The sequence below is a fragment of the Sceloporus undulatus genome, chromosome 1 (assembly GCF_019175285.1).
Source record: "Sceloporus undulatus isolate JIND9_A2432 ecotype Alabama chromosome 1, SceUnd_v1.1, whole genome shotgun sequence".
Taxonomy (NCBI): Eukaryota; Metazoa; Chordata; class Lepidosauria; order Squamata; family Phrynosomatidae; genus Sceloporus; species Sceloporus undulatus.
The window spans coordinates 51,960,142-51,983,209 of NC_056522.1; the positions used below are offsets into that span (position 1 = coordinate 51,960,142).

The 23,068-nt window shown below is 40.5% G+C and overlaps 1 protein-coding gene across 3 annotated transcripts in view; it reads right to left on the reverse strand.

Annotated features, from left to right (window-relative positions):
- Window positions 1-6,362: 6,362 nt before the first annotated feature.
- Window positions 6,363-23,068, reverse strand: part of DAAM2 (dishevelled associated activator of morphogenesis 2) — a 311,847-nt gene continuing 295,141 nt past the window's right edge. For all 3 annotated transcript variants that reach the window (XM_042452668.1, XM_042452654.1, XM_042452662.1), the window contains 2 exons: window positions 16,932-17,102; window positions 6,363-11,687 (listed from right to left, as the gene is read on the reverse strand). In XM_042452668.1, the coding sequence (XP_042308602.1) occupies window positions 11,469-11,687; window positions 16,932-17,102 (390 nt within the window). In that variant the 3' untranslated portion in view covers window positions 6,363-11,468. The remainder of the gene's footprint in view (window positions 11,688-16,931; window positions 17,103-23,068) is intronic.

Sequence of the window (23,068 nt, forward strand, 5' to 3'; positions counted from 1 at the left end):
CCCCATTTTGAAGATGGGGGGACAGTGTTTGCCTCTGAGATTACATTTGCCAGTTTTTTTAATATCCTTGGATGTAAGTACGCAACCTCAATGAAGGATCTCAGCCAATGTATTATAGGGAATAGGAAATGAGCTGGTAAATAATATATTTCATTATCTACAGCAAGAGAAACAGACAAACGAACCGCTGAAGGAATGTTCCAGCATCAGTAGCTTTTGCAGTACATATGTTATTTTTTTTAGTATTATCCACTCTATGAGAAGAGAGAGGTGCCAGCAGCAAGAACCAGTGTGATGTAGTGTAATGGTTTGAGCTTTGGACTATGACTCTGGAGACCAGGGTTCGAATCTCTGCTCAACCATGGAAATCTACAGGGTGACCTCGGGCAAGTCACACTCTCTTAGTCTCAGAGGCCCGTTATAAACAGGCATAAAGTACGTCCTGAGGACATACCAAATGGCGGCACCCTATGCACACGGACGCCGCCATGGGGACGTTACCACCGCGCCCCCTCCAAACACTCTTTTGGCGGCCCCGGAAGGAGCTCCATTTTGGAGCTCCTTCCAGGATTTGCGTCGCTGGTGCAGCCTCTCTCCACGTCCCCACCACTGCATGAAGCCCCAAGGACACTCCTTTCCAGGCCGCAGAGAAGCGGCCTTTTGCTGCTTCCCCGCGGCCTGGAAAGTGGTGGATCGGGGCCTCAGAGGCTGCCGCTGTGGCAGCTGAGGCCCCGATCCGGCAGGGAAAGGGCCGGATAGAGGCTGCCCCTTTGGGCGGTCTGTAACGTGCCATAGAAAGGCAAAAGCATACCCTTTCCAAACTTTGCCAAGAAAACTCTGTGATAGGGTTATCTTAAAGTGGGGTCTCTTCCAACTTCTGATTTATAATTCTATAAAGTCACAAATGACTAGGAGGCACACAATGCATAGGGCCCCTTCCAACTCTGATTGTGAGTCTAACAACAAAATGTTAGCAGACATATTTTAGTGACACATGGAATAATTCTTGCCATTGACCAAAATGAAACATAACTGGTTATGCTCACAATGAACAATTTCATACCTGTTCATATTTTAGACTAATTCTAGCATTGCAGATGAATCACTAGAATAACTACTTAGTGGGTTTGTAAAAAATACAGTTGACAGCTCTCTGGAACTGTTGTTGACTCAAACCATACTAGGTAAATAGCCAGATGTTTCCTTTAGTATTTTGCATGGATATTGCATTTTAAAAACTAAAAATATATTTTCCTTTTTGGAAACAGCTCTTTAGTTTCATTTTATAGACCTCTAGGCTTACGTCCATTACCTTAGGCTAGCAAATACCCTTCTCCCCCTGCCCCGTCTTAAACTTCAATAAACTGTGCCTCTATGGCTAAGACATGGTACAGAAGAGAAATATTAGAAGTTATTGTAGCTGTGTGGTGGATTGGTTGCTGGCACAGATCAGCTCTCAGAAGGAAAGGGAAGGGCATCTTTCATAAAAGTAATAAAGAGCTGAAGTGAGGTGATAACTCTTGCTACCCACAAAGTCCCATATCTCCTATTTTGACTGGCAGTGCAAGAGACTCCATGCTGCCTGCCTTTCAGACTAACTGTGGTCAATGGAAAAGGCAAAATGCCGCCAGAGTCTCCATACTTCTTGGGTTCATAGAGAATTCAGGCAATGCTTGATTAGTCCGCCTGGCAGAAAAAGCAAGTGTCTAGGTAAACCTCATAGTGGTACAGGAATATTCTTGAAATGCAGTGGAACGCCTCATACTCTCACAGCAACAGGATGGCTGCAGAATATTGCCACACCAATGTCTGAAAAGTAAAGGTACTCACTTCCCCTCTTTCACATATCCCATTAATCCTGAAAGGAGTTGGTTAATGCCATCATATAAGAAATTAAGCCCTGCTGGATGAGAACAAAAGCATAGCTAGCCTAGACTTATCTGTCCAATTTCTCACAAGATAGCTTGTTTTGAGAAACCTACAAATAGAACATGATGACAAAAGACCACACCTGCTTTCCCCCCCAGCAACTATTATCCAGAAGCATGGTACTTCTGATTCTGGGAGAAGCACATGGACTTCTTGCTTAGTATCCATTCATCCCTCCATGCACGTGTCTTATTTTTCATACCTTTTCTCATGTGCTGCTTTTACCCTTTCCCAGCATTTTCACTGTGCTATGATAAATCCCATAACTATAACCATAACACCTATTTTCTAGTTCATCTCCACTAGTTAGGATTCTAACAGTGTACAGATAACTGCCTCCTTTCCACTTTTTTTGCCAGTAAGTATAGATCTTTCTATTTAAAGTCACTTAATGACTTAGTTGTGCAGAAAGATCTTTTTATGGAGGGTATTGATATGATTGCTTGTTTAATTGTGTTTTGATTTATTACTTATTTATTTTATTACAGAGCCACAGGGGTCTTATACACCAAATCAGGACTGAACTGGCTGCTAGGTTTGGTTTTGGCTAGTTCTTCATCAAGGATGGGAAAAATGTGGAACTGCTGTTACATGTAGAGCTGCAACCTGGTTTTGCAGCCCTCTCAAAGAGCAGTGAAAATCAGGTGCTTCAGCTGATAAACTTCCTACTAAGGCAGGGTGGACAAACTGAGGCCCTGGAGACCACACACAGCCATTGTGATTGCTTTTACAGCTAATCTTGTAGCTGATAATGGTCATCAAGTCGACTTAGAATGAGAGACCTCCATGTCACCATAATCTGCACTACTGTTCAGGTCTTGCAAACTCAGTACTGTGGCTTCCTTGTCTATCCATCTATCCAAAATGTAGTCTTCCTCTTTTCCCAATGCTTTCTACCTTAACAAGCATTATTATTATTTCTAGTGAGTCACGTCTTCTCAGGATATGTCCAAAGTATGACAATCTCAGTTTCAACATCTTGGCTTCTAGGGAGAATGCAGCCTTGATTTTTTCTAGGACCCATTTATTTGTCTTTTTTGACTGTTCATGGTATCCGTGGAACTCTCCTCCATTTCTGTTTTAAAAAATTGCCTCTCCAGGAGTGACAGTTCATATATTAAATGGACTGTAGCCTTCCTCCCCCGTCCCCATTTCCGCACACTGTTTAAGAACAACAGAAACAGTGACTGGCATCCTGATGGTGAATTATCATTTGTGTTTTTTTGGTTGTCATTTTCTCTCAGCTTCACAACAGCCAACCACCACAACCACCGTCCTCAAGAACTACCTTTTCTCAGCTGTATGCCACTGAGCTTGGGCATTTCCAGGTCTGTTGGAGTGTATGGGTCGGTGGGAAGATAAAGAGCAGCAGATAAGCATCCAGCTTGCATCCTCTAGCTGGATACATAGCAATAACAACATCTGCAGGGAGCTCTGCAGGATCCCTGGAGTTCCCTGCAGAGCATTGCTGTGCATCTAGCCATAGGAAAATAGCAGGACCCTTGTCTGCTGCTTCCTCCACAGCCCACTAACCTGGCAATGGTTGGCTTTGGGGGCTGTGGCTGAGAACATGTGGATTGTTAGGCTGGACAGGAAACTATTGTAGCTGTATCTCCCAAAGCAGGATTGTGGCCACAGAATTGGGGGGGGGGGGTCATTATTTTACCCTTGGAGATTCTAGGGGCAGAAAAATGGGACACTTACTTTAAAACTTACATTCAATCAAACAAAAAAACCAAAAGAGGTACACTAAGTCAGTATTGTTGCTACAATTGAGTGTAAGCAATACAAGTATGGAGAGGTGGAGAAAGTCCCATTGATGACCCTTTCATAACCCTTATTATGTCTGAAAAATGTTTCTTCATATTGTAAAGATTCTTCCTCTTGGAAACACGTTTTATATCCTTAGCATTTAAAAGAATACCTTCAGAGTATTCCAGGCCAGCGATCAGTCTCATCTGGTATGGGAGTCTTATCATAGCTACAGTGCTTTAGGGTCCCAGACCTGATTCTTACCTTTTTAAAAAAACACCTGAAGATAACAGGGATCAGAATGTTATCACTTGAAACTCTCTGCTTTGCATCTCTAGCAAGATGGGCAACTGAGACAAGTCCAGGGCCAAATCTCTAGCCTTGGGAGCCTGCATAGGTGTAAATGACTACCAAAAAATCCAACAAAACAAAAGTGGTAGTAGTCCAGTTCTGGTTTTGAAAAGAATATTATTTGATTTATTCTTTGGCTCTCAATTTTTTGTAAATGATTTAGATCTAGGCACTTCTGGTTTGGGCCCAAACCTAGAAAGCTCACATGGTTGTAGCACTCAGTTCAGTTCTCTAGCTTCTCTTCTCACATCCTCTATTGAAACCCATTCTTGGGATGTGAGTGATGGTAAGATTAATGGAGAAGAGTTAGGAGTTGGCAGCATCTGCATAAAGAAATGAGCTTGTTTATGAAAACTGAAGGTTTGGAGTTTCGCCTTTCAAGCCCTGCAGCCAATGGCTGGGACATGCATTGACTGATTCCCACTACTGAGATTTGGCTGTTGGTATAAAGTGAGTGGGTTTGCCAAATTGATTGTGGTTGAAACCCCAGACTGCTACATTTGGAAAATAGAATGTGTAGTATATTGGTGCATGCTGAAGCTAACCTGAAAAGGTATATTCTTTTCTCTACCAAGGTGGATGGGTATGCATGTTGGTTGGAAATCATGGTGCTATAGGAGGATCACAAGATGTAGCTTGGATTTCAGATACATTAAGAGAGCAGGATTGATGATACAGGATGAGGTTTACTCTTCCAGCCTTCTAAGAACAAGTCTATACAAATGGATCAGGATCCAATGACGAGGGCTACAGTACACTAGGAAATCTTCTCGAGAAGGAGAAGAAGGGGAGAAGGAGGGAAAGAAAAAGGGAAGGAGAATGCCTGTATTGTAGTTAGTTCCAGCTTATCTATTATTTGGGACGTAGAATAGCTATCAGTGACAGCATGGTGAACTCAAGTCCCAGATTTGTTTGGTTGCATGATGACAGAGACTATGAAGCTGAACCTACCATTCCACACTAGAATTGCTCTGTGTAAACAGAGAGGAGTTGTAAGGGACTTTGTGGTCTTTTCCAAAATACTGTAGTAGGTGTTTCAACCAAGACAGAATCACCTAAAAGCTAACATCTTCCCACCTCACCTTTATTTAGGAGTTTAGATATTGATTCATTGCAGGTAGAGGATGCATGAAGCTGTGAAAGGAAGAACAGTCAGTCAGGAAATACTGGCATCGATGGCTTATGTTCAGCTTCTCTAACAAAATTCATCTGCAGAATGAAGTAGGGGCAATATATCTTTAATTTTTTTTAGTATTACATTATATTCTTATAAAAAGGTGCAGATAAAAAGGATGCTACAGGTTTTGTACACTTAATTCATTTATAATTTTAAATTGACCAACAAATGAGGAGACACCAAAGCATTAGAGGAGCAAGACGGACTCCCCACCCACCCCCTGAAAGAGTTACGTAGGTCTTTTCTTAGCAGTTGCAGGCACAGATATTGTCCAGGCTCCACATACCAAGATTGCTTAAGGCAGATTAGTTATCTCTTAAAAGGGAAGCATGAGGATTTTCCATGTAGAAATGTGTAAAACAAAAACCAAAAAACAGCCAAGCTAATGCATGTTACTGATTTTGTGCACGAGGTATTACTTAAGCCAAAATCATTTAGTTTTCATAAAAAGGTGTCCACGTGCATGCATCCCACAGGTATGGCTCAAACATTATGTTCCTTGAAGAATAATGGTTTGGACTATAACTCCCAGAATCCCTCTAAGCCTGGGGGACTGTTGGACCTGTAGTCCAAAAACATTGTCAAACTCTGGGGAAAACAGAAATCTTAATTGTACTGGAAAAATCAGAGATGCAGCCTTTACATACATGTTTCTTTCTTCTTGTGTGGATGTTTGCCTGTTTCCTTTAGCTCTTCTGACTATTCTCCACACCAAGGCACTGAAAAGTTGCATATGTTTGCTTGACTGGCTCTGGCCCACTCTTTGGACTTGATGTGCAGCTAATGAAGTTAACCACTCTTGGTATGCTGAGGGGGGGGGGGGGTGGAATAAAGCCCTTGTAAGCAGAGTAGCTTGCCCTTTGATTGAAATGTGGTCTTGTCATGGTGTAATAAGAGTAAAAGGAAATGTACCCAACTCTTGCCTAGCCTGTCCCAGAGGTGCCCAGTACAGCATTCGACTTGCTCATAATGCCCTGGTGAAGTCTCAATAGTCATGGCTGCATGTATGCGGTGTATACACAAAATTAGCAATATACAAAAACTAAAATAAGGCAAAATAAATAGAGGTGTGGCATTTACAGGTTCCTTCCCCCCCTAAAACATTCCTAAATCTGTATACTTTTAATTATTAAAACATTTCTTTTTTAAAAACAAAACAAAAACAAAAACAGAACTGCATACATCATGTACATAACAGAACTGTACAACTCAACTCATCCCTTCATGAAAACTCATGAAACAGCCCTCTTTCAGCTGCAGTCGGGCTACAACTTGGAAAAAAAAAATCTGTCCAAAACTGGTGTGGGGATGATGGTAAATCATACCTCCTGCCTTTGTTCCCTGTGTCTGATACCAAATCCGTGGCCAAAGTACATTGGGAGGACGTGCAGTCTTTTTAAGGAGTTATAGGGTCTGTCAAACTGCTTCAGCTTGGAAAGGGACATGACTTGCTGCTTTCAAGCACTGTTAAACAATGGGGCATTTGGAAGCCTTTAGCTGGGCAGCACATCATACAGCAGTAATCATTTTCCTGTACTGCAGAAATCCTCTTACCTCTACACATTCAAACCTTACCCTGAGGCCTCTTCATGAACCTCAGAGGATGACAGAATTGCTTTGCATCTGGCTAAAGGGACCTACCCAGATGTTCCTGTGATTCCCTCCCCACTTTCCTCCAAGTATATATTCATAAGATCCATGTGATACAGTCTGCCTCCAGGTTGGAGGATCCCGTAGGCAGGTAATGTAAAAATATATCTTACGGGTAAGCAAAGTGTGCCATTATGAGATCACTGAATAAAGGAAGTGTCCGGACTTTGAAAGGATTAGTTCAGATAATGGCAATGAGGGAGAAGAGATGTATGCACATGCATTCTAAGAATAAGCAAATCAATTGTTTTTTTAAAAAATGCTTTGTACTGAACTCAGTTAAAAGGTGAGGTTTATAGAAAGAAAAAGGAGGTTACAGAGTCTGATTAAAGAGCTTTCAGTATGGCCACAGGAGGCAGGGGATGGTTTTGTCTTATATACTTATTTTTATTTAGCAGGACCTTTTCCAGGTCTTCTACTCTGTTCTTTGGGCTTACAGGCACTCCTAAATTGTCAATATATGCTATTCTGACCTGGCAGCAATGCTTTCAGAGTATAACGAGAGAACAGTTGAGACATTAACTGGGAAATCCTTTGGGCATCTCAAAATGCTAGACTCAGCTTGGCTGCATGTACTGGAGAGAGAGCGGCTGCAGTCCTTAATCATATTTATTTGCTAGGAAATTCCACTGAAATCAGTGGGATCTACTTCTGAATAAACTTTAGCAGCACAAGAGTGTTATAGTCTTTCTGAATCTTGGAACTCAGCTGCAACTGCTTCTATGATTGCTAATGATCTGAAACATGCATTACAAATTGCTGCAAGGTGCTGCCTGATTTCATAAGCTGTTAATGCTTATGATATTTTCCCAGTTAAGAATTCTTTCTTACTAAAAGAATGAATTCTGTTGTTAGTGCAGTTACAGTCTTATCTTATATACATGCTTAAGGAGTTACAAGTAATGTAGTTATCTGCAATGAGTTATATCTTGATAACAAGGGTGTAATGAATGTGTAATATTAAATTTTCAGACTAACATAAGGAACAGTGAAGCTACTTTACACTTTTTGAAAGTGGTATTTTGGCATTTTTTGATGTTTTTATGTTATTCTCATACTAGTTTAAGTTTTTTTTCCTATTTAAAAACCTGACCAAGTAATAAAAATGTCACAAACAGTATGCCAGGTAATGTAATGAATGACTTTTTCAATACTGCACCAGCAATGAGCTAATTTTGAAATGCTGAAATACTTAAATGGAATGTATTACTTTTAAAAACTAACTTTCCAAGCTCTGCATGTGCTACAGAACCTATAGTAAACCTATCTAAGGTGCAATAGGATGGTAACAGTTACATGAACATATGGAATATCACTTTAGAAACTAACATGATGATGAGTTAATTTCTAAAGTAAACTAGTATGACATATAATTGCTATATTAAACTTGCAGAGATAGCCTGACTCCATCTTTGGATCTCAAATGTAGCTGTTATGATGCAGATTGCTATGACATTTGCAGAACATATATAAAGCTATGCAATGGTTTGTTTTTTCATGTGACTGATAATAGAAATAAAAGCCTATCATATACTAGGTAGCCAGAGAGCAGATGATTTATTAAAATACCAGGCTGCAGTTATCACATGTCTCTTCTCTTTCACCTCACCTTGATGAAAAAGTGTTTGATATAGGGCATCACACATATATGCCCTACATGTGCCAACAGCACCTGGCACTCTTTTAAGGCTCTTCTGAGGCCAACCAGTATTGATGCCTGCCCTATGTCATGCTGGTTGGAACCTATTAAAAAGAATAACTGGGAGCTGTAGTTCATTCAGAAAAGTAATTTTTCCAAGCTCTCACTAGACCTTTATGGGAATTGACTTGCAGCCTTTTCAGATTCTCCAGCCTGTTGTTAAATTGGGCAACTTATAGTGAGAATTTTTAAAATTGAAGCTTCATGCCAGTGAACCTCCAACCAAACCCCCTGGTGCCTATAACCAAGGCTATCTGCAACTAAAATGTGTGGGGGTGACAAGAGGTCAACATGACAAAAGCCACCATATTCCTGGACCTCACAATGCCCTCCTCAAAGGAGGATATGGTTATAGCATCAGCAAGAGATAACAACACATTCATATAATAGCTTAGAAGAATTTCATTTTTTGAACTAAAGCTCCCAGAATCTCCCAGTCATTATGGTCATGGCTGGAGAATTGTAGGAGTTGTAGAATGACTACATATAAATAAATAGAGAATTTTTCCAAGGTCTGGACCTTTTCTGCATTCAAACCTCTGAGTTCAGCTTTATTTCTTGTATGTAATCTCTTGCTGAGAGGTAAACAAAAAAGAAAGGAAATATAACCTTACAATACACAAAGCTCACATTCTGAAATATTTGATCTGTTGGGATCTGCGGTTTACACAAACTAGATTCACTTGTCTCCCAGCAGGAGCATATTGCTTCAGTCTTATATGGCTTCTGCAGTGCAATACTGTATATAAAGCATAATACTACATCTCAACTACAGAGTGCAGCAAGGAGCTAGAAACAGCATTTACATATTCTTCCTATAAAATCTATTTTATCATCAGGGTGGAGGATAAAATATCCTGAAGGATAAAAGCTGTAAACTTTGAAATCAAAGTCCTTTTCTAAAAGCACCTGAGTCTTTTTGCACTGGGGCTGTTTTTCAAAGGAAGCCTCCAGGGGAAAGAAGGGAAGGGAAGAAAGCTATTCTAAATGGATAGCAATGTGCTGAGCTCTTCCAAGACCATTGTTGTTTTTTTTGTTTTTTTTACCATAGGCATAAATCACATCTGTGTTCCAGAATGCCATTAATAGGAAAATTCATAACTGGGACTCTCAAAACACAGAATGTAAAGTTAAGATATATTTTTCATTTCTGTTTATCATCAGAGTATTGAGCATTGGTCTGTCCAGCACCTGCCTCTACAATTTTCTAATATCATTTGAGAAGAAGATGGAAGTGACAGTGTTCAAGATACACAGTTTTTGCTGCTCTGCAGGCTCTCGTTTAACATCCAAATAACATTTGGGATTCAAGAAAAACAAGTAGTTAAAATGGTAGTTTGAGCTTCCTCTGGATTCTTTGTCATCCTATAGACTTCCACTCATGTAGAAGTTCTAATTCCGGAATGTGGCTTTAATGTCCGTCATTGTATTCATGCCTACTCCACTGCTATTTCCTATTTTTATCTGATGAAAGATGATGACCAACTGTTAATAGTTGGAGAGAGCTAAAAAATCCTTACACCATGCAGGTTTACTGCTGATTGCCCATAAAAGTGGAGTAAAACCAGAAGATATTAGTAGTCTGTCTCTCTCTGTTTGTGTTGTGCTTTAGATCTGTGTAGCTACAAATTATGTTTGGATTAATCACCTGTGATTCCTAGAACTCTTTTGAAGACCCAATGGCATAACACACCTTAGGTTCCCCTTATATCAATCTTCTCTTTGCCGTCTTTTCGTTCTTGATAGAAAAGCCTTTGAATACCCTAGCTACCTACTACCACAATGCATTATTATGATCATTAATAACTCTTGCAGAATGAAGTGGGGTGCATCTTAAAAGCCCATCCTGTTAAAATTTAATCTCCAGTTCATCCCAACAGAGTTATGACTACTAAACTATGAAAGCTGCCAACCACTGGACAAACTCTATTGGTCTTTGAAAGAGGGTGGTCCCCACCTATGTCAGTTCCAGTAACCATTTTATTGTGCACCCAAAATCATGCGGATTTGGTGAGGGCTTACTCTTATCTCCCAATCTTTTCTTGCCACCTTGGTCAGCAATGACAACAGATCTGGCTCAGCTCAACTGTGTTTATTCTTATCAGAGGGTTCCCTCTTTCCCATATTCTCACACTTTGGCACATCCCTGAAGACTCGGCACATCCCGGAAGACTCAAATGGTTCCTGGAAAAAAAATTGAGTTCTGCAAACGAATTATCCTTCCCTCAAGGAGAGCAGCTCTATCGACTTCCTCTGACATGACAACACTTGCTTTGCATATTGCAGGCCATAAATAACTGTCCTTGAGATTTATTTATTTTTTTTAAAAAAATACATTTCTCACGCTTTAGTCAATGGCCTTTTGTAAACCCAGTGGAAGAAGAGAACTGCAACACTGTGGAACTACTCCCTCACTCATTCCTGAAGATTGACCCAAACTGTAACAGAAGGGCAAGAGGATGTTTCAGAACCAGCCTGAGACTATCTTGCATTTTTTCAACAAGACAGAAAACTCCCCCCCCCCCTGCTCTTTTTAATGCATACACTTTGGCACAGAATAAGCCATGTTCTTTCTTCATCTCTCCCCATCCCATAGCTATTTGGTGCAGAAGGCCCAAATAGGACCTAACTTAACTTGCAGGGGAAATGCTGAGAAGCAAACCCATGGACCCTAAGAAGCATCTCAGAGACAAATCCCTTGAGTTCTAAAGAGGCACTTTTACAACCATTCTAGATTATGTAAATAGGGGAAAGAGCAAGACCGGAGAGCAATGTTCATCCTGGAAACAGTAAACAAAGCCATGGGCTAGACAGATTTGTGGGAACAACACTAGCCATTCTCCATCTTCTCATTTCACTCTTTGTTGTGGCAACAGTCCTTGTCTTCTCTTACTTATACATCCTTCTTCTTCAGTAATTGAGCTTTGTCACTGCCCTTTCCCGGCTTGTCTCCAAATTTTGGTTCCCTGAACGCTTACGGTTGCGCTTGAGCTTTGATAAGTCCTTGTCAAACACCTCGCCTGACCTCAGTGCCGACACAAGATCATCAAATTCTCCTCCTCCCTCCTCGGAAATGCTACCAGCCTTCGCTTTCTTTTGTCGCCGCTCCTTTTCTCTCTGTTCTTTTAGCTGTTGGGAAATATATACATATTTATGGATTTAAACTCAAGTGTGGCTGAGAGGAAAAACAGATTGCTGAAGATACTGAATAGAGATAATCAAACAACATCTTAGGAAATCCTGCAAATTAAGCTGCTTTTTGGACTCAGAAATGTCCATTTGCTAGAGATAATTCTAACTTCCTCTAACAATCATGTGATTGACAGAATGTCATTTGGCTCCTTTAATAAATAAATAAATACTGTAAATAAAATAAAAGGGCAAACAAATACTGCCACATCTAGACTGCTTTGCCTGATCTGGGAGAATCCACAGAGAAATAAGCATTCGGGTTCATGGCATCCCAATATTTGAGAGGAAGGCAACAAAGGAGTGGGAATGCATTCATCCTTCCATCCATGAGTAGGGACTTTATCACATGGGGACAATTAGAAGTATAAACGGTGATTATCCAGTGAAAACCACGCATTTGCAATTAAGATTTTCACATGACATCATGATTAAACCGCCATTATCCAGGGAATATCCAGTGAAAATCGCTCAATAGAGATAGAGATTTTCACACAAAGTCAAGATGAAAAGCGACTGAATTGCCATCATCCCAGGAATAACTAGGCAATAAACAGCAACAAACCAATCCGTGAATGATTTGTTGCTGTTTATTGCCTGGTTGTTCCTGGGATAATGGTTCTTTTATCTCACTGTGTGTGAAAATGTTGATCACGTTTTAATCACGATTGCACAATTTTCATGAGATAATAATCATTTAAACTACCAATTTTTCATGTGATAAAATCCTATGACTCTGACTACATTGCAGTGAGTAGATAAAGGATCCCACTGGCTTGACTAGAATCCCCCACAAGCGATTTTCATGCTTCATCCTCCCCACTTGCTCTTTTTGCCTTGCCCACCCAATGTTTTTCTTTTACCCCTCACTCACAGCACTCCTTTCTTCAATTCCCAATACAAAGTCCATCTAATTCCTCTCAATCTAGAGAAAGAGGTCCTGCCTTCTTCCAAATTCCAGATGTGCTAGCAATTCCGCTGTCTTTTAAAGTTCATAAAACTGTGCATTATTCCTTTGCAGTAAACAAGCTGAAGCCACATCCTGACATTTTAAAACACACCACTGTGAGTACATTCACTGTAAAAAGAAGACCTGTGGAATTTCTCTGAAACTGATCTCTCTGTCCCTTCCAACCTTCCCAACCCCAAAACATTCTGACTTTAAGCTGATTCCAGCAGGGAGGGTGGAGAAACAGTGAGAAGAGCAGCTCTTTTCTTAGACAGGCTGGAGTTTACGATAGCTGTTAGGGTTAAACCAGTGGCAGCATGAAGGAGCCAACGGAATGCCGAAGAACTGTTCTCAGGCTTGGGAAAAACAGAAGGTTACAGAGGGAGGCCAGTTCACAGGAACCCCTGGGGATCCAGGCATCAGAGCTCCAGCAGGAGATGGAGGACGAGGAAGAAACTGGGTCACTAGACCTAAAAAACCCACCTCCACAGAGCCATAAGGCAACCTACTGTGGCCATGTTCCTACAGACAGCAATTAGGAATAGCTGTCAGGTTTGTGACAGGTGTCACTCCACAGAAATGGATAGAGAAGAACATACTCTATCTGTGAAGATCTCTAATGCTTTCCTGGGTAAAGGAAAAGTGAAAGCAGATGCATTTTATTTAAGATGGTACCCTCTTATTTAATATGTTAATGATGAAAATGTAAGAATTAAGAGTTCCAGGCTGAGTCTACACAGCCTGTCACAGCTCCACTGCCTGGTTTGACCCCTTTATTGCCACACACACACCTTTTCAAAGCCACACAGGACCCCCATTATGTAGCCACATCAGTGCAAGGGGTGTTTCTACTGTGTGCATGTTTGCTGTATCGGTTTATGTCTAGTTACATGACCGTAGCAGCTGCGGAGAGGTTTTTTTTTGGGGGGGGGGAGAGGTTGCAATGCATGCACTTAACCCAACAGCTTATGCTTTCCTTTCATTCTGATTTCCCACTTGGACTTCTAAAAAATGAAAGCCAGTAGAGAAGAGGGAGGTGAAATGCCACTGTGAAGATGTATGCATTCAAACATCCCATCAAAAAATAGAGGGGGGGGGACAACACCACATTTTCCAGATGCCAATACAAACTGGGGCTGCATCTGCAATGCAGAAATAATTCTGTTTGACACCACTTTAACTACCATGGCTCAATGCTCTGGAATTCTAGGAATTGTAGCTTGTTGTGGCACAAACTACTATTTCCAGAATTCTAGAGCACTGAGACATGGCAGTTAAAGTGGTGTCAAACTGGATTATTTCTGAAGTGCAGATGCAGGCAAGGGAACTACACTTTAGTGGCGAGACTGATCAGGTAACCTAAGTGACCTGATCCAATCTATCCCCACCGTCCCCTACCCCCCGATTCCACTGTGATCCCAATTTGGGGGTCAAACCATAAGTGTTAAAAAAAACCTTGTCCTTCCTCAAAACAGGATGGTAAACCTGGAGGGTTTTTAAAAATAACTTTAAAGCCCTCAGGCATCAAAAAGAAGGTGTTTCCGCTTTGGAAGGAGAGGAACCATCATGTGTTTCATCAGGATTGGGGTTGAGGTAAGGATGCATTATTTCTCCTGTGTAGATTCGGTCCCAGATTAAAAACTGGGCAGAATAGTTAACATAAGTACAATTTGAAGGGGCAGGATTAATGTGGGAGTTTTGTGTTGTATAACATTGTTATGAATTCTGTTATTACAGTTTTATAATTTATATGAAAATAGGAGATTTCAATCAATTTTACACAATTCTTTTCTTTGTTGTAGTATAATAGTTGAGCGGGAAGATGCAAAGGGGATAAGAGTTATTTTTATGTTCAGTTAATATAATGTTTTAACATGTAATAAACACAGGTAATAAGAAGATATAAATCTGTACATGTGGCTCTCACACAATCACATTTTGGCCAATAAAAATTGGGAGTGGTGAAGGGAGAACAATGGATTACATATTGGAACCACAACATAGCACTGCTGGAGGGAGGTCTACCATTTTCCTGGACACCATTTTGTCCAAGGAAATATCCTGAGTGCCTTAGGATAACACTGGTCACTACTGAGAAGAGTGGGGATTACTGATTAAATTCAGGGTTAATTTAATTATTAAATTTCTTCTCTCATTTGTATTTAAACTAAACCATGGGTGGGAATTGTGTAGCTCTCCAGATGCTGCTGGATTACGTCTCCCAGCAGCTCCAGACAAGGTGCAGAAGACCAGGTCTTGCACCTGGAAAACTTGCAGCAACATCTGGAAGGTTGCACATTACACACCCCTGATTTCAAGGAAAGGATTGAATCATGGCTTTGGGGTGTGTGTTTTTTTCACTATCTAGTTTGTCCCCAGCCAACTCCATGCTGGCAACTTCAAGAACAGAAATAACACCCTTCTCTCAAGAAAAGAATCACATGAACAGGAAAAGAGTGGCAAGCCAAGGCACAACTGTGCAAAAAGTGAGACTGTAAGTAGTTGCTTTAGAAGGACTAACCATACATAAACAGCTGGATCTTCAAGGGTGCATGGGGCAGGCTGGGGATCTGGATAGTCTGGGGTGTCAACATATGTAATGATGCATTCTATATCTAGCAAAAATAAAAAATAAAAAATAGGACTGCCACATCATCAAGTTTAAGGTTATGGGAAATATGTGGCTCTCTTTCTTCACATGTGCATAACCTAAGACTAGCCATCCAATAAAAGCACTATAATTTGCTTTGTAAACTGTGAAGCTGGAAGTTTTCCATTTTTAAAAAGTGGAATGCATTTGTGTTTGTGGGGATGGAATCCAGCCCTCAGGCTTTTATGTTGCTCATACATACAACTCTTTGGGATCAGCTGCTTTCTTCTTCTTTTTTTTAAACTATCATCACTTTATGTTTGCAGCATGCAAGCCCTCTTATCCTTCCACCAGTCCTGTGAAGTAGGTTGCCATTATTCCTTTTTCTTTTTTAATGTACAAGTAACTGAGAGGCAGACAAAAGAAAGTGTGGATGGGCAACTGCTAGTTCTCCAGATGATGAATCGATGGTGCAATTCCCATCACTCTTAGCTAACACAGCAGATGGCAAGGGATGATGGGGGTTGCATTCCAACAATATCTGAAGGGCCTCACATTTTCTCTCCTTAATCTCTAAGGTGACTAGTTGTTAAGTCTCTCACTGAGCTTCAGCTCAAAATCAAAAGTTTCAGATTCCAAGCACTAGCAAATTCAGACACTTCAATGAACTGAAATGGTGTATTAATTCAATAATTGGTTGGTCTGTTAAAAATCCAGTCACATGGTGACTGATCCATATGAGGAACTAGTTGCTTAGAGTGATTCCCTATGTGGACTCTCTGATCCTCAATACATCTCCATAAACCTAGAGGAGCAATTTCTGCATAGGCTTGACGAGCATAAGCTGTCTCATGTACTAAGCCATTCCATTTTTTGTTGCTACCAAACAGCAAAATAACTTCTAGAACCTCTTCCTCTAACATAACACCCTCCAGATGATTTGAACTACAACTCCCAGAATTCATGACCATTGGCAATGCTGACTGAATATCTAACCTGGAACAATAAACAGTGGCACAACTCTCTAGTACTAACATATCAGGCACCTATCTAGTATTAACATATTAGGCATTTTTATGTAGCATGCTTCACTTATTTATTTACATGCCATCGTTCTCCTAAACTGGACCCAAGGTGGCTCACAAAAGACTTCTGGTGTCACAGGTCAAGATCTGACCTCAGAAGAGATCAAATAAGAAGTCATTATTTAAATGATTAGCAGTTTTCAGCTGGAAACAACTAATTATTTTGTTTGTTTCCTCCTTACTCTTCCATGCTTTCTATTAGTCAGACCCTTCCTGGGATTTCCCTCTCCACTGCACCATTCACACTTCTTAGAAACAGCCAGTGCATCCACATGGTACTCCTGATGAATAGGCATTGACTCTTAAACTATTACAGTAGTAAAATGTGTGTGAGATGCTCAGAACCATACTAAACAGACTATCTGGGATAAATTGGGTGTGAGAAGAACATGTGTTCCTGAAGGAATGTGCAGAAAAGTGGATGGGCAGAAACTCAAATAAGACAAAAGTGCAGGACAGCCAATCCCACTGTTTGGGGGTGCACTCAGGGAGACAAAGTAGGATGAAAAACATGTCCCCACTGCACAGACTGTCTTTAATTTCCCAGGATGTTTGCTCACCATAGCTTCCATGCGTGCCCTGCGCTCCTCTTCTTCTTTCTTCTTCCTCATGTTCTCCAGATCTTGCTTGGCTTCTGTGAATGACTGTAGGAAGGTGTCAAAGATACCAAAAAATTCATCTGGCTGCATCCTACCTTCACTCTCTCCAAAATGCTTCAGTGCCTGTGTGTACTGTTGGGGAAGGAAGAAAGGATGGATGGATAAATAAATGAGACACTTACATTTACAACTAGGAAGAAAAGGCAAAAATATACAATAGGTAGGATACTTATTTTCATTTATAGTTTTAGTAAATATAATTTATATCATCTTTTTTATTACATTAACATCAATTATAAACATACAAAACAAATAATAGAGCATTATCTCTCCTCAGTAAGCCTTAACATTGTTGCTGCTGTTGTGTGCCATCAAGTCATTTCTGACTTATGGCAACCTGAAGGTGACCTTATTGTGGAGTTTCTTTGGCAAAATTTGTTCAGAGATGGTAGAATTCAAAGATATAGCTGTGTTAGTCTGTAGAATCAGTACGTAGAGCGATCCTGTAGCACCTTTGAGACTAACTCTGAACAAGAATGTGGTGAGATCTTGTAGCACCTTTGAGACTAACTGAAAGAATGAAATTGGCAGCATGAGCTTTCGTAGACTTCAGTCTACCTCCTCAGATGCATTAAGGAAGTAGATTAAAGTCTATGAAAGCTCATCCTACCAATTTCTTTCTTTCAGTTAATCTCAAAGGTGCTACAAGACCTCACCACATTCCTGTTCAGAGATGGTTTGTAATTGCCTTTCTCAGAGGCTGAGAGAATATCACTTGCGCAAGGTCGCCCCATGAGTTTCCATGGCCAAGCAGGGATTCAAACCTTGGTTTCCAGAGTTGTAGTTCTACACTCAAAATACTATACTATGCTGGCTCTCTTACTACTGACTTTTACTTCTAAGTGCAACTCCAGGCCTACATATCAAGAAAGTTTATATGCCATTCCAGTTGTGTTTCTTAGAGAAACTTTCCATGATCCAGAGTGTTGGGCAAATTTAAGCTTAGAGCAGGTCATAAAAAAAAAAAAGAGAGTCCAAGGCTGAAATCTTTAGGAAATGAAGCTGTCTTGGGTACAGTGAAATAATCAAGACTACAATGGCACAGAAGAAATGGACTTCCAGTGGCCAGCTCATAAACACAATAAGTAAGCCAACTAAAATTGGTGGCTACATCATTTCAACGTGTGCTGGGGATAAGAGGAACAGGAGTCTCAAAAGGAGTTTGGGATAGACTTTAAGTTGATGCTTAGAAATGTGACTCTTAGGCTAAGCAAGTCACGAGCCTGAGCAGGTTTATTCTCCCCTTCTCTTTTTGTCTGTCTGTGTTTGCAAAACTGATCAACTGTGATTCCTGACTTAAGAACAGATCTTGTGGCTGATGGGTTATAGGGATCAAGGAGTACTCCCATGATGACAAGAAATAGATGAAACATTAGAAATAGCTTTTATTTTACAAGGAGAAAGTGAAGGCTAAAAGAAGCCTAGATTAGATGTGGTTAGAATACATCAGTTATTAGATTTTTCTCACCAGTCCCCAGAAATGAAATGTATTTGCATATATTGCATCACTTGCTCTCTCTCACACACCCCAACAATTTCACATGTATGATTTTAGATTTATATACAAACATTCATGTTTGAAGGTGTTCTTTCAATAACTGATCGAAAGCCTGTATCCAATAATCTTATATCCAACTTTCCATAGTCCTCAGGATGTTAATATATATATCTGCCACATCTAAAAGGTAGGTTAACAACATATCACTCTTTGCCTTGTAGCCCAGCTGAATTCCAGCAGATACCTTCCATTTCCCAGAGTTGAAAGTCAGCATGGCCTGCTCTACTTAATAATATGGCTAAATTTCTAGACACCTCCTATGAACTCATTTTTTCTACTTCACTGGAAGTTAAATAAGGATAATGATGGTCACCTGGGTAAGAGAAAGTTGTGTCCTGTGATTTCAATAACAAATAGTACAAATAGAAATGCTGAGCAAATCACAGTGTTCCTCTGGTTGCCACAATGGAACTGTCTTCCTATCCTCTATTGCCCTTTATGCAACTACCAAACTACTCTAGGTAGTTTCCCAGTCTCCCAAAAACCTTTTGAGGCTGCATTGGGAGAATGTTTACTTAATGAGGTTACCACCCTCTCTGGTTCCAAGGGACCCTGCTCTTTGCCAGCTGAATACTATAATTGGACATTAATCAACAATGGGATTCCCCAGTCTACTTTGATGCATAGGAGATATGAAATGGGTAGAATAAAAATGTAAATCTATTTTTATTTATTTTATGGCATTTGATGCCTTGCACATTCTGCCCCAAAATGCACTGAAAGCAGCTTACAAAATAAGTTTAAAGCCCTGAAACGGCACCAGTGAAACAATAAAAAATAAAACAAACACACACACACACACACAAATAAAAGCACAGTACAAGTAACTATGGCCCAGGACTATCAGACTCCCAAAGTTCCCCTAAGTAACCATGTTTTGCAGCTTATTAAAAGGAGATCATTGTTTGGGCAAGATGCCCTTGAATGGTCACTCTACAGTCATAACACCATTACTGAAAAGGCCTTTTGGAGAATAATGATGCTCCAGGCCTTAAAACCTCTTTCCTCACTATGGAAATTCAATTATTGGTAGCTAAGTGAGAAACAACTCAGAACTAATTAATGTAACACTGAACCAAAGAGTCAGCATTTTACTTGGATCTATTTACATTCAGACAGAAATAAAAAGACTTAATTAACTGGAATGGGGAAGGATAAGACTATAAAACACAATCTTAAAACTTAAGCTAACAACAGAAAAGTATGGAGATCCCATGGATTTTTACCCCAAATTTCCATCAGGAACAAGGACTCCTCAGACTTTGGTTGGCGTCATTGTACCAGTTTGTTCATATTCAGACTTGGAGCAAACTGGCAATCAGGCTTCAGCTTCTCTAAACTTTGTGTATTGTCTGTGTTATGGGATTTTCATCTATAGAAGGGGCAGCAGTATTAGTCCCATCACTGGCATTATTTTAACAATCCCACAATGAGCACTGATGCCTGAATAGTGGGACCATACACATGTTGGCTTCCATGTAAGGTCAGAAAGTCATATGATATCCGGAGTGGTGCCTCTTCTATGCATGGCAACCCCATGAATTCTTTTCTGAATACTCAGAGTTGGTTTTGCCAGTTCCTTCTGAAATATAACCCACAGCACCTGGTATTCATTGGCAGTCTTCAATCCAAATATAACCAAAGTTAACCCTGCTTAGCTTTCAAGGTCAGATGGGATCTGGTGCTATTAGGGTATTTATGATGAAAAGCTGACTAGGAGAATAGAAATGGAAACTGCTTTTAAACGGAAGGGCTTTTAAAAACATTATAGTAGTAAAAGGCAATTCATCCCATTTTGGGAGAAAGCTGGGATATAAATCCAATAAATAAGATGATTTTCCCTAACATCATTCCTCAAAGCCGTGTGGGATGGAAGAAGATAACTTCCCATTTTATTTCAAGTCTATCTATGACCATTCCATTTTTTTCAGGCCATCATAATTGCAACTTGTCAAACACAAAATTTCCAGCTTTGCAGTTATTCAACCAATCTTTAAACATGAAACTTCAGTCTTGGGTTTGTTTACTTTCATTTGCCAGTTAGTCATATATTACACAGTTCCATTGGAGAGGAAGGCTGCTGAATGGGTTTTTGCTCTATGTGCATAAGGCTATTAGTTATGAACATCTGCAAGAGTTGATATTAGATATTGTCATGTTAATTACAAACATCTGCAAAAGTTTGGATTTTGACCTGTATCTGACATGTTTGATGATCTCCTGGTGGACAGTTCTACCTTCATTATATGCCAATACATCTTTACAAGTAATTATATGATTTTGGGACTCACTGCTTTATATTGTCACATCCAGGTTTAGTGACCATCTCTCCTGCACTTTTTTGAGTCTAAAATCTCTTTCCCATGTTCAGTGGTTCCAGCTGAAATCAGTCAGCTAAATGGTTTTAAGTCACCTTCCAGCTCTTGACTTAGCAACTGATTTCTTCTGCACTCATGGCTTTTGGTTCCTATTTATGTAAACTCTACTTCTGTTACCATGCCTTACTCCTTGACTGACTGCTTCCTTCACTTCAATTATATCTACAAAGGCCGTTTTCTTACTATATATATATATATATATATATATTGGATTGGATTCTGCTTTCACACCATGACACTATTTCTAAAAGAGCAGCATAACAAAAGAGTATTCCTCTTTTTAACTTTGCAAAACAGGAGTGGTAAATCTATTTTTATTTTTAAAAAATTCTCTGAGCAATCACTCCTTCATCTTGTGACATAATAGGCCTGGAGAATTCAGTGCCAACACCCCTCCCACCACCAAACTTTCCATTAATTCCACTTTCAGCCAAAGCAAATAGTTTAGACAGTTGTTTATTTTGCAAAAGTTGTTTCAACAAGGATATGGAAAGTGGAACAGCAGCACACGATCACCGCTACTCCTGCCAATAAAATTAAGTGGCTGCAGAGACTCCATTAGGGATGGCAAGTGGGCTGGAGGGTGGGGAATCTCAATGGAAGAAAGAGCCATGATGGAAACAGTTCCAGAGTGCTGAGATGTTATTCTTTCCCTTTCCCACCTCAAAATGACGTACACCATCCTGTGTCCAAGCAAACCGATTGCACTGCCATACTCTATTAAGACTGTCCTCCAGCTTTCTAACAGAGGTTGTAAGGTGGGAGAAGGCTTCTGGGCTCAAGGAGAGCATATACTGTTATTTCACAACAGTTAAGCTGTGGAGATACAGATACCTGGGATAGCAGGCTATAACTGAAAACAGAATTAAGAGCTTCCTCAACAAATAAATAAAATAAAAATACTCATCCAGAAGAGGTAAGCGAGGAGTAGAAATCTGCAGCATAAACCTGCAGGGTCAGCCCTTAAGTCTGATCAAGAGTTATTAAGGGTAACATACTTACTTTTCTGCATATAAAGATGGGTGTATGTGTCAATGCACATTTATTATACTATTCACTGTAATGATGTCACACTGTGCACATGCAATGTGTACAATATTTCAGTTTGGCCCTCCAGATGTTCTGGACTAAAGTTTCAACAATCACTTTCTGTTGGCCATGGCGGGTTACAGACCACCCAAAAAGGGCAGTCTCCCACCACCTGTGTTTGCTGCATGAGGGAGCCGCAGCAGACAAACCATGCAGCTCCCTCGTGCAGCAAAAAGAACCCACAGAAAGTGGGCTCTTTTTGCAGTGCGGTTATGACGCCACAAGGTGCCAATGGCGCACTTGTGGCGTCATAACCGCTCTGCGACATGCGGACGCTAAGCGTCCACCACGTCAAAATGGCAGTGCCCATGTGTACTGGGCACCACCATTTTGACGTACCCAGTACATACTAGGTGTGAGGCCTGATTAGACTCTGCGTCCTCGGCCAACCCCTAGTACGTACTGGGGGCAGGCCAAAGGCCCGTGTGTAAAGCGCCCATGTTACCTTTGGCTCCTGGGAGGATCAAGTCAGAAACGTGGCTTTATCTCCCCAGGTTCCCCACTACTGATTTGTTACTTGTTGCTGTGTGCCCCCAAGCATTTTTTGACATGCAGACCCTAAGGTGACCTCTATCATAGGGTTTTCTTGATAAGTTTCTTCAGAGTGGGTTTGCCATTGCCAACCTCTGGAACTGAGAGAGTGTGATTTCCTTAGGGTCATCCATTGGGTTTTTATGTTCAAGCAGGAAATCAAATCCTGATCCCCAGAGTCACAGTCCAACACTTAAACCACTATATCACCCTGGCTCTCAGTATTGACTTAGGGAGATGGATTTTCACTCCCCAAAGTCCTATAATTACATAAGGGTCAGAGTTAGGAGTATCATGTTAGGCGTATGAGGTACAAACACAAGTAGGGGTTCAGTGTGAACTCACTTATAATTCTGGTGAACACATTTAAGAACTCTTTTTATTAGTTTGCACTGAACATACAATGATGTTATGCAGAACCTCAGCATGTGGGAGCACACAGAATACTGTTTGTATGTATGCTTACATATTCCTTCTTGATT